The following is an 11,917-nucleotide window of genomic DNA, read 5'->3' on the forward strand; positions in this document are numbered from 1 at the left end:
GGACCATCTATCCACACTGCTGATTAACCCCGATGCTCGTCTCCACTCTTAATTTTTCTTTATGTACTTCGGCCATTTCTGTTCTGTAAAACTTGTGGCAAATTGCCGTGCGAACCTGTTGAGCATCGGAAGAGCGCGAACAGCAGCGTGGCCTGCAGTACAAAATTACAACAGTGGGGGGAGCTAGAGCGCCAAATTTCCTCTGTTAGAACCGCTGTCGTACCTACATTTATATTTACACCTGTATAAAAGTATTCCATCAGATCTGCCAAGTGCATTTGATAATGTGTACATTATGCACTGCTCTATGACTACAGAACAGATAATTAATTGGTTGTTAATTGACCCTAACCGTGATTTGACGTGTCTCTTACGTTTGTTATTCAAGTCTTGTGATAAAGTGGCGTGCTGACAAAAAACATTACAACGCTGTTTATTATTGTATTCGCAGCACTTTTGCAGTATTACGTCATAATGTGCTCAAGAAGAAAAAAAAATAGTAATTTTAAAACGTATTAGTTTGAATTGCGCTTTAATTTTAATACATGGACATACATTATTAGATTCTGCAGTTTTTTAGGCTGCGGGTGAAACCTGGAAGTCCAGAGGATAACCGACCGTTGCAAATTTAAATCCCTCTTAAATGCGGCCTAATTACTAAGATTAATATCTATAATAAGCAATGTTATGAGGCATAACGAGAGGTGCTATTACAGTTCAGCATATCTTTGAAAAGGCAGCATATTTAGCAGTAAATGTACCTGCTTTTACTACGGGACATTTATAAAAGAGATTATAAGTATTATAAACTTTTATTATTATACTATTATAAACTTTTATTACTGGACACTTATATGGATACTTTCAAGTGTTGCCGATATATAAACTTTAAATTCCACGTGTACAGTTACTGTCCCATATCTATGGCAAATAGTTAATTCCGCGTTATGCACACATATATCTGTAATAAGAAGCACAGAAGGGAAAAGTTCGCAAAAAGAAAGGAGAAGCGGCGTGCATGGATCCGTCAGAGGGGGCACGACAACCTGGGCGACTTCGCCTAACATGTGACCATACAAACTCGCTCACATGGCCGGCCGGTTGCATGATCCGCTTGATTTTTCAAGACGGGCGGACGGCAGCCCGGAGCGGAGAGCGACGCGGACCCGCGCCCCGGCACTGCGAACTATGGCGAGCGACGGACGGAAAGTGGTTCTCATCACCGGCTGCTCCTCAGGGATCGGTCTCCGGATCGCGGCGATGCTCGCCAGAGACGAAAAGAAGCGATACCACGGTAAAAGTCCCTTCCTACCCGTCCATACTTCTCCTCCGGAATGTTATTGCTCATAAGAAGCATCCGTGCTCTGTTTATACCGCGCGTCGCGTTTGCAAAAAGGTGCGATCAAGTTTGCGTCAATTAATTAAAGTGCGTGAAAATGTCAGTTACCTGCAAACTCAAGGGAGCCGCTTAAACACGTACAGTATACTGACACTCCGCCGTTTCCCCTTCTCCCTCAAAACCCTTTCTTCTCCCCTTTGAGAGACTCCCAACTGTTATCAATTGAAAGCACGGTTTCCAGGGGACAGCTCCGGGAGGATACCGTTTGCCAGGCTGCATCAGAAAGGGACTGCCAGTTCCCTTTCAAGTGACTTCTCCCGTACAAAGACCCCTTTTATCGCAGTGAATTGTAGATCGCTGCCCCGGTTCAGCGCCGTGTCTAACGCGCATACAAGCCGGCAAACTAGAGCGAATGTGGGGGGGAGGACAAAGTTTGTGAACTGTACAAGCGAGGGTTCAGGCTGAAGCTGGGGGGCCTCGCAGACCTTCACCCGGGTTTGCGGGAGCGAGGATCGAGGCCCCGGCGAGGGTTTGACGGCTGGGCTGTTCCCACCCTGCTTTGGTAATTTTGTGATGCTATGAAACACAAGGATTTAAAATTGTTAAAAAGCAATTACTGAACTTTCACATATTGGATAAACTTTGCAGAGACATTTATAGGTTCGCAACCGTGGGAGACACACACGCACACACACGCAAATCAGGTTTTGGTAACTTAGTTGTTTATGCATAGAAGTTGGCGTTTCTATAAATAAAGACAGCATTTGGTTTTATTTTTTACTTTCTGGCCTGACAACGGTGTATTTAAACGAAACGCATGTATTATAAAGCAGGATGTTCTGAAGCGCTCTCTGCTCTTTTTTAAAGAAATCGTCCTTGTGTATCAGAACTTATTAACAATTCTGGTTTGTGTCCACATTCCCTGTTTGCTAACCGGGGTCCACGGAATCCTGCTTGCGGAGGATTTAACATCGCGCAGATCTGCCTCCAGCGCGCCTGAAAGAACAATGAATTCATTTTATTTGGTCCGCAGATCTGCCGTGAAGCTGCCATTAGCGGCTAAAGCGCATTTGCTCTGATGTAGTGTCTTCTTATGTTGTCATCCCAACATTTTACAAATACATGCCTGTGCAGAACTTAATACACATGTAGACAGATGCATGCACAAGCACACAAACACACACACACTCACACAAACACACACACGCACACACACACACACACACACAAATGGACAGATACATAGTAGCCCTATATTCCCATACATGCAAACTCATGAACCAAAATACAGACACAATCCTGCAGAGCTATGCATTCGAGGACTTGTTAGGTGTTCTAGTTGGTGGGGGGCCGGGGTTAGAGGTCTGTCTCCCATCAGGGGTGGCCGCTCCCCCCCCCCCCAACGATAAGCGAATAGACTGTGTAGCTATCTCTATCAATAAGGACTCCTAACCCTCCCCCAGGGGAGATTCTGTCCCTCCTCAGCGGATTGTGGGTAAGTGCGCTGTAATCTGGGGCCCAAGGCATTCCTCAGGCGACGAGGCCGACTGGGGGGGGCATGACGGCGATGCTGACGCCACGGTAACCGCGGCGATACAGCCAGCCAATGGGGAAACACAAAGGCACAAATTAACCCTTTAAAAAGATTTTCTGTTTACTTTGCAGAGTAGAATTGGCAGGGGAGGTGGGGGGGGGGGGGGGGGGGGGCGGTGAGCAGGGACACTTTACCACTATTCAGCTCCCATCCTAATTGCCCCCTCCTTTCCAATTACCCTCCCCCCACACCCTCCCCCAGTGGCCCTCGTTTCTGTGGCGACCAGAGGGCAGATAACAGCCCCCTGCCTCTATCTGCGGCACAGGGGATGTAAATAAAGAACAGACCAGGCCCGCTTTTGTTCCCCACGGATGGGAGACGCGCCCGGTTCCCAGCTCACTCAGCCCCCCCCCCCCCCCCACTCACTACAAGCACCAAAGAAGCCAGAGGAATATCCCTCAATGGACCCAATCAGATAATCTCATTAAAGCAGCCTCCGTAAAGACTCACAGGTCCTCGGATCCGTGGCAAAAGGCTAAATGCACCGGCCCCCATCTACATGGGGGTCATGTAAACACCACAGTCCCCGGGACAACCTCTTTGACACCCCATAATAATTCATCACCCCTTCATGCTGCCATATTAAGGATTCTCGGGGCTGGTACTGTGTGGCCAGCAGAGTGTCATTACTGCCTTATTATCTTAGCATATAGAGAGATTCGCTGTGTTGTTTGGTGGGTGAGGATGTTGTGCTCGTGACCGGAAGGTCGCTGGTTTAAATCCCAGCGTTGCCAGAATGATTTCACCTTTGGGCCCTTAAGCTAAGCCCTTAACCTCCGATTGGTCCAGATACTGTCTAACATTGGTTTCATAAAGAAATGTATATTTGCTTTGGATAAAGGCAGCTGCTAAGTAACATAACTGTATTACATGACGTACATTTGTGAGAAAGCAGGGATTTGAACCATCGGCCTTCTGATCACACGGTCTCAGCATCATCTTGACGCCAGTACCTACACACCTCCTTGACATTCTAATGAGTCCCAGTGAGTCCCGGACACAGCGAGTCACCGTGAGTCCCTGCCTCTGCCCGCAGTCGTAGCCACCATGCGAGACCTGAAGAGGAAGGAGAAGCTTCTGGAAGCTGTGGGCGACGCCCACGGGGACACGCTGGCACTGCGGGTGCTGGACGTCTGCAGTGAGGAGTCGGTCAGGCAGTGCGTGGGCGGCCTCGAGGACCGGCGCGTGGATGTGCTCAGTGGGTGACCTCTGACCCCCACACTGACCTCCCCCCCCCACCACCACCACGCCACCTGCTGTGTTTCTTCACACTGACCCACTGTGGCTAATGTCGTAACTGCATTCATTAATTGGCAGACTGATTGACTGATTGGCTCTTCCTCCATCAGTCAACAACGCGGGCATCGGTCTGCTCGGCCCGGTGGAGAGCATCAGCATAGAGGAGATGAAGAAGGTGTTCGAGACCAACTTCTTTGGCGTGGTGCGCATGATCAAGGAGGTGATGCCAGACATGAAGAGGAGAAGGAGCGGACACATCATCGTGATGAGCAGCGTCATGGGCTTGCAGGGTGTGGGACCTGGCGGGGACCGGGGACCGGGGGGGCGGGGGTCAGGAGGAATCTGTAATTGGAGGCTGTGTAGTGACACAGCCCAGTGCATGATGGGTAGGGTGCTGCATATTGGGAGGCTGCAGTACATGGGTGATTCTCAAAATCGAGAACACAAAAACCGTACTTGTGGTCTTGGCAAGTCCGATCTTGCTAACTCGATTTCCAAGGACGAACTTGGGGTGCAATGAGTCACAGGATTGGTCTCATTCGGTGAGGATGCAACTGATGTATCCTTGATATTTGGAGCAGAGCAAGACCAATATGCGGGGATTTTTACCGTCCTCTGTACTTGTATTCTTAGTATTGGAACTGGTCTTCGACAATGGAAGATGACATAAAACAGGTACACAGGAACACAAGTACGGTGAAGTGGTGAAGTGCGCATGTTGAGATTCAACCAATGATAGGTAAAGTGCTGTGTAGTAACACAGCCCAGTGCATGATGGGTAAAGTGCTGTGTAGTAACACAGCCCAGTGCATGATGGGTAAAGTGTTGTGTAGTAGCAAGGCCCCAGTGCATGATGGGTAAAGTATCCTAACTGAATGCAGACTGAAAGGGTGACCAGTGGTGTGTGGCTGCCCCCTACAGGGGTGGTGTTTAATGACGTCTACACAGCCTCCAAGTTCGCAATGGAGGGCTTCTGCGAGAGTCTGGCTGTACAGCTGCTCAAGTTCAACGTCAAGTGAGTCATGACGGGTCTGTCTCAGACTCTGACTCTTCCTCCGGTGTCTGATCTGCCTTGATCTCCGTTCCCCTGTCCGTCTCTTCTCTCCCATAGGGACGCAGATAATAATGAAGGGGAATGACGGTTCAAAATAAACGTGCGTGGTTGTTGTTAAACACTTTGAAACCGGGTCAGTCACTTCAACCAAAGCAAAATGCTGACAGCATTCTCAGCCTTTCTGTGCTCTGGTTTGCATTTGAGACATTTTGTTTGCAGTAGTGATTCCCTACAGAAATTGTAAAATGGCAGTTTGAACCGCCTGGCTGTCTCTCTCTCTCTCTCTCTCTCTCAGACTGTCGATGATCGAGCCAGGCCCTGTGCACACAGAGTTCGAGGTGAAGATCATGCAGGATGTAGCGAAGATGGAGTTCCCGGGTGCAGACGCGGACACCGTGCGCTATTTCAAGGACGTCTACCTGCCCTCCTCCATCCACATGTTCGAGGCCATGGGTCAGTCGGCTGATGACATCGCCAAGGTCAGTGCCCCCCCCGTCCAGTGTGACAAACAGCACAGTTTAAACTGAGTACCATGTTCAAGGGTACAACAGAAGATCCCTACACATGATTTCAGTTTTATGTCTACATCCCTCAAGAATGCCGACACGTTTTGGGCAGCAGAAGAGGACGAGGTTGTGGGGTTTTATTATATATTTGTAAATTAAATGAGAAGTAAATGTAGTGTGTTTATGTCCATGAAGATTTTATATAGGTCAACGCAAAATGATACGTTGTTCTATAATTATCCACCACTAGGTGGCGCATTAGCTTTAAAAAACGGAGGGACCAAGACGCGCAGTTTATGGCGCTGACATCTCCACTGTGACCTGACCGATGCCCTCACTGCATGGAGAGTCGCCAGTCTGAAGGGATTCGTCTGGCTCTGCTTAAGTGGCTGCAGAACATCCGAGGCTGGAAAGGCCCTGGTGGGGCAGCTAATTAGCGCCGCTATTCAAACCTTATGTGGAATGTGAGGAGCTCTGGACCCGACAAGAAACAAGCCGAACGAGGCCCAGTGTCTGTCACCATGGCCGACGCCCCCCAGGACCCTCCCAGGGCCGGCGCTCCTCCCACCGCCCCCAGGCCCAAGATAACACGAGATCCACTTTGTGATGAACCCAAGTACAGTTTTAAGTGGCAGGTCATAGAAGGTGATCCAAACAAGCAGCAGCGGCGTCCTGGGGGCTGTCATCAGGTTCTGCGGCCCGCACACATCTGTCCGGTGGTCCTGCTCGCCCCCCAGTCCCTCACAGGGACACGCTGAGCTTTGTTCCCGGACGCGGCGCCAGTCGAGTATCAGTTACTGCCCATTCTGGAATGCTATTGTTGTGTCTTCTCCCAGTTTCAGTTTTCATTGTCACCCAGCATTTCTTGGCTTCAGAACCATCATAGCACAATAACAAACAGAAAAGACCATGTAAATATTAATAAAACATAATCATTTATGTGAACTATAAATGTAAAAGAATGTAAAAACATGTTCGTCCTCTAGGGCGGCACTCTGATCTTCCGCAACTTTGGGGGATTTAATTGAAACTTTTGGAATTAACAGAAGAGCAAAACAACAACATTTCTAGCAATGTTCAAAACCTCTGGCATGACTCTGCTGCTTTTTGTGCCAAGTAAAACTTCTTTACATCATTAATAATTAGTAAAACCCCCAGGAAGTGTGCACCCCCAGTAAGGATAATAATAACCCCCCCCCCATCTCTCTCTCTCTGTCCATCAAAGTGCACCAAGAAGGTCATTGAGGCGAGTCGCCCTCGATTTCGCAATCTGACCAACACCCTCTACACCCCCATCGTGGCCATGAAGTACGCAGATGAAACCGGAGGTCTGTCCATCCACACTTTCTACAATCTGCTCTTCAACTTCGGCACGCTGATGCACATCACCGTCAGCATCCTCAAATGCCTGACCTGCCGGTGCTTCCGCAGGCGCAATATCTCCCCTGACTGAAGGGGGCACCAGAGAGTACGGGGACAAGTGTACTGCTGCTGAGACTGTATTTATACTCTTCCTTAAGGGCTGGGGTATAAACAAGTAGGACAGTCTTTCCCCCCCGGCCACCCCTGTCAAACACATACACTTTTTATTCTGTAGATCTACTGAGGGCTGTAGCTAAAATATAAAACTCATTATGCCGTTTTTCTGCCCCAGTTTACAGGGGCATAATTAAGAGCAGGAGGAAAATCGATCATCTGCTGAAATCACAGCAAAGTCCAGTCACCTCAAAGGCCACTGTTGCCTTCTTTTCCATAGAAAATAAATATCCCTCATCTCCAACACAGAAATAGGGAGGATCCTCACTGCAGGACAGATCAGTCAAATCCAAGGAGAGAGCAGTAGGAGCTGGAGAGGGGAAACGGTAGCGGAGATTTTGTCGTAACCTGTCACTTTTTGTTCAGCAGCAGAAGAAATTTAGAAGCTCGAAGTTGCTCACTGATTATATCGTCTCATGTAATTCTCTGTGCCTTTTAAATGTTTTTTTTTTAATCCTTAACTTTTTAAGATCGAGTAATGACCCTGTTTTTAAATTAAACAATGTCCTGACTTAATCCAAAAGAGCACATGATCATTTCAAACGTAACGTCGAATCCAAATGAAAGGTTCACGCGCACAGGAGGAAATCCGAACTGCAATACTGAGGTTGACCGGCAGAGGGGAGTAAAGCGTCTTAATCCTGCAATCATTACCGTAGCAGGCTGGGTTGGTCTACAGTCACTTATGCTGTATTTCTGGGTTGAATTAACTGTAAGAAAAAGTGACACAGGCACTGGTCTTATGTAAGTAGTGTTCAGGGCATTTATATGTAAGTGTACCATTCGGGGGCAGATTGGGTGCCTGGTGTTTATGCTTGCATGTGTAACACATACTTAGTCTCCCAAATAGGGCAGTGCCAATTGAGAACACATAGGGACAATTTACCCCCACCTCCCCCGCTTTACCACCCACTGGGCACAGGATTTCTCTGGCCCTCCCAGGCACAAACAGGACCAAACCCCCCAAGTACCTACAATGACACCCCACACTTATGCTTATGTAATCACTCACCGGCTTGTGCGTCCTGTGGGGAGATGCTGCTCCAGTCCAGCGAGGGGAGGGGGGGGGGGCAGTAGCCCGTGCAGCACTTGTGCGTCTTCATCAGCACCGACGGCTGCAGCACAATGGGACAAAACATCTGTCAATCTCAATCAGGGCAGGACCACGGGTGGGGAGGGGGGAGGGGTCTGGGAGTGAAGGGCCCCCCTTTGGGACAAGGAGGAGTTTGGGGGCAGGCTCCCACAGGGGAAAGAGGGCCTTTCTCCCCAGCTGAATCGGTCAAGGTGTCACCCCCCCCTCCCCCCCCCCCCTCATTCAGGGAACAGGCCAATGCTGAACTCTGTGTCTGAGAGGGGCAAAGCGCTCAGGGATCATGGTGCATAGGACGATTGCACAGCACAGAACTGCACAGCAAACCATAGAACACAGAACTTAACAAAGCAGAACTGCACAGCAAACCATAGAACACAGAACTTAACAAAGCAGAACTGCACAGCAAACCGTTGAACACAGAACTGCACAGCACAAAATTGCACAGCAAACCAAAAAAAACAGAACTGCACAGCACAGAACTGCAAAGCATAGAACACAGAACTGCACAGCAAAGCATAGAACACAGAACTTCAAAGCACAGAACTGCACAGCAAAGCGTAGAACACAGGACTGCAAAGCACAGAACTGCACAGCAAAGCATAGAACACAGAACTGCACAGTATAGCATAGAACACTGAACTGCAAAGCATAGAACTGCACAGCAAAGCATAGAACACAGAACTGCAAAGCATAGAACTGCACAGCAAAGCACAGAACTGCAAAACATAGAACACATAACTGCAAAGCATTGAACTGTACAGCAAAGCAGAGAACACAGAACTGCAAAGCACAGAACTGCACAGCAAAGCATAGAACACAGAACTGCAAAGCATAGAACTGCAAAGCATAGAACACAGAACTGCAAAGCATAGAACTGCACAGCAAAGCACAGAACACAGAACTGCAAAGTATAGAACTACACAGGACAGGACTGCACTATAAAGCATAGAAGAGCACAGAACCGCACACAGAGCCAGTGGAAGCTCACAGCTGCACGACACAGGCCAGGCTCCGCGCGTCACGTTACAGAAAGCCCCCCCCCCCTCCATCACTCGACAGCATAGCAGAAGGCTGCTGGACGCAAAGCGGGAAAGGAGAAGCTTGACAGAGCGTGAGGAGAGGAAGACAGGAAGCTGCTCATTACCTTGGCGGCCCCCACAGCGGCCTGTGACCCGACCAGGGCTGAGCAGAGAGAACAGGCGACTCTCCAGGAAGGAGACCCTGGGAAAACAGGCCGTCGGAACCGGGCCAGGTCGCCTACTGCTCCAACAACCTGCCAGTCAGATCCTGGCCACGAGGACCTTGTGCTAGTTCCTGAACCAGCGCCATATCTAGACAATGCTTATGGGTCAGAATTACTGGTCAGATGGGGAGGATCTGAGCTAGAAAGAATTTCAGCCTGGAAACCAGCCCCCATGTGCAGCACCAGGAGGTTATTGGTTTCAATCCCCCAGCCTCTACCCACTAACCAAAGTCCAGTAACCCTAGAAGGGGGCGTGGCCTTGTGAAGCCATGCCCTCTTTTCAGAGCCAATTGTGTTTTCAGTCGCCCATTCATCATTCGAGCCTTCTGGCGTTACTCTTCAGGTTTATGGGGTTTGACATTCACACGCCCAAGCTGAATGCTTCATACGTGTAAACCTTGAGCATTTCACGCACCGCTTTTGTGTTGTGTGTGACTGCAATCGCAACTGACAATGCCTCGTCACCATGTGGAAATGCTGCTGCGTCCACCTGACGCCCAGGGGTGGGGGGTCCGTGGCAGCTGGAGTAAGAGAGACCTCCATAAATGGGCTCCAGCATCCCCTGCCAGGCTCACAGCCGGGGCTTGGATACCCCTGCAGATTCAGGGGCCCTGCGCTCAACGCGGACCCCTGAATATGTGGGTGTGGGGGTGGCAGGGGGGCCCAAGGGAACATTTTGTCAGGGGGGCCACAATTGTTAGCTATACCCCTGTCTGAGGTCCAACTCAAAAAGTCACTTAAGGCCCACCCAGTGTAGTGACTGTTTGTGGCCAACAGGGGGCCCCCAACCCTCAGGGGGCCCAAACAAATGTATGATTTGAGTGGCAGTAAGTACCACTGCTGTCCCCAGCTTCCATTATGACATGATGTAAATTATCTGACACAAACCTGGATCTCCCCTCCGCCCCCCCCCCCCCCCCCCCCTCGCCCCTCCGCCCCCAAAACTCTGGCTATCTGCTTAAATCCCTCAGATTACTAAGCTGCCATTAGGACATGCTGTTGGGAGCCACGACAGGATCTACGTTTGTGTCGCAGGAAACCTGAACTGTGTCTCGGAACCCGACCGGCGTGTTTTTAATCAGGAGCAGCGAGGAGTGGATAAAGGCCCGGGGGGGCTGGAGTGCACGCTTCCCAAGCTCATGCACACGCCCAGAGGGCAGTCACGCACACGCATGCCCACGCACTCACATGCTTGATTGCAGCACGGCATGTTTCAGCTGTGTCTGCGTGCAGCTCGCACCCATGTGACCCCGTCCCAGTTCAGGTGTTTCTTGGCAGCTGCACGTTCCCACGGTAGCCTGCCACGCCCCCCCCGTGAAGAAAACATCGCCATATCTGCCATAATCCGCTCCCTACACTCCTCTGCTGCGCTCCTCCTCCTACCTTCCCCCGTCTCTCCCTTCTTCTCCTTCTCTCTTTCTCTCTCTCTGTTGTGTAGGGATTTTTGTTCCTGGTCTTTGTAATTAAGAGCTTTTGTCTCCCCCCCCCCCCCCCCCCCACTCCCCCTGACAGTCTTCAGCTGCCCTGATTTCACAGTCTCCTCTCTGTTTGTTTACCTTCGGTGACCCTGGACAGACCTACGGAAAGTTCCTCCCTTGAAAGCCTGTTTAGGTGGCTTGTCCTCAACAACAGGTCCAAGTAGAGCCCAGCTTAGTTGTCCGTGGTGCCATGATTAGGCTAGATTAGACGGATTTTATTGATCCCAGAGGGAAATTCTTGAGAGTGTGTGATGGTGAGATCCGTGGCTCGGTGATTGTGGGACATCGATTGTGACAAGACCAGACAGGCAGGACAGATAACCTTCACAGCGATGAGTCTGGGCTAGCGTCTGAAACAATGCCGCTAATCTCTGTCCAACAAACACCCAATCACTCTTCACTCATGCCAACTATTCTGACCAGGCCAGCCAATCAAAATAAACACGCCTTGTCCCAGTTTTTCAAGATTCATTGTATTAACCTCGTGCCATGGACCCAGAGCTTCCAGCAGGACAGAACCAGACAGACCCAAGTCAGGCGTGTTCCTGAACAACTACCAGCCAAACGGTCCCAGTCCAGAGCTCGTTTGTTTACTCAGCTTGGTCGCGTTACATTTTGGCTGGTAGACCCGGAGGATTATTATTCCGAATGTTATTTTAAAAATCAGCGAGGCATTTACACACACATATGCACATGTCCTGAATCACACCCCTTATCGGCAAAGAAAGAGCCACAGAACTACCAGCCTCGTAAACACGTATCAGCGCGTATCGTTAACGCACACTCACTCACGTGGACGACAACACACAGACACACACACGCTTCTGGACTGTCG

At 49.9% G+C, this 11,917-nt stretch overlaps 1 protein-coding gene across 2 annotated transcripts; it reads left to right on the forward strand.

The window, feature by feature from the left end:
* Nucleotides 1–939: 939 nt before the first annotated feature.
* On the forward strand, nucleotides 940–7,772 carry rdh8a (retinol dehydrogenase 8a). 2 transcript variants are annotated; one of them, XM_072705034.1, is made up of 6 exons: nucleotides 940–1,294; nucleotides 3,970–4,131; nucleotides 4,283–4,462; nucleotides 5,094–5,187; nucleotides 5,522–5,705; nucleotides 5,983–6,944. In XM_072705034.1, exons 1-6 carry the CDS (start codon nucleotides 1,090–1,092, stop codon nucleotides 5,992–5,994), a joined length of 837 nt encoding a protein of 278 aa, XP_072561135.1. In that variant the 5' UTR covers nucleotides 940–1,089; the 3' UTR covers nucleotides 5,995–6,944. The 2 variants fall into 2 exon arrangements, with proteins under 2 accessions (XP_072561135.1, XP_023677509.1); XM_023821741.2 differs by lacking the exon at nucleotides 5,983–6,944 and adding an exon at nucleotides 6,958–7,772 and having other exon boundaries at nucleotides 943–1,294.
* Nucleotides 7,773–11,917: the final 4,145 nt, after the last annotated feature.

This window comes from Paramormyrops kingsleyae, chromosome 22, assembly GCF_048594095.1.
Source record: "Paramormyrops kingsleyae isolate MSU_618 chromosome 22, PKINGS_0.4, whole genome shotgun sequence".
NCBI lineage: Eukaryota > Metazoa > Chordata > Actinopteri > Osteoglossiformes > Mormyridae > Paramormyrops > Paramormyrops kingsleyae.

What these genes read in the sequence shown, in the direction of transcription:
- rdh8a (XM_023821741.2), top strand. Translation starts at nt 1,090, where the DNA reads ATGGCCGGCCGGTTGCATGATCCGCTTGATTTTTCAAGACGGGCGGAC. An exon ending in CCGGCGCGTGGATGTGCTCA is followed by an intron (nt 4,132 to 4,282) that starts GTGGGTGACCTC and finishes TTCCTCCATCAG; the next exon opens with TCAACAACGCGGGCATCGGT. An exon ending in CTGCTCAAGTTCAACGTCAA is followed by an intron (nt 5,188 to 5,521) that starts GTGAGTCATGAC and finishes TCTCTCTCTCAG; the next exon opens with ACTGTCGATGATCGAGCCAG.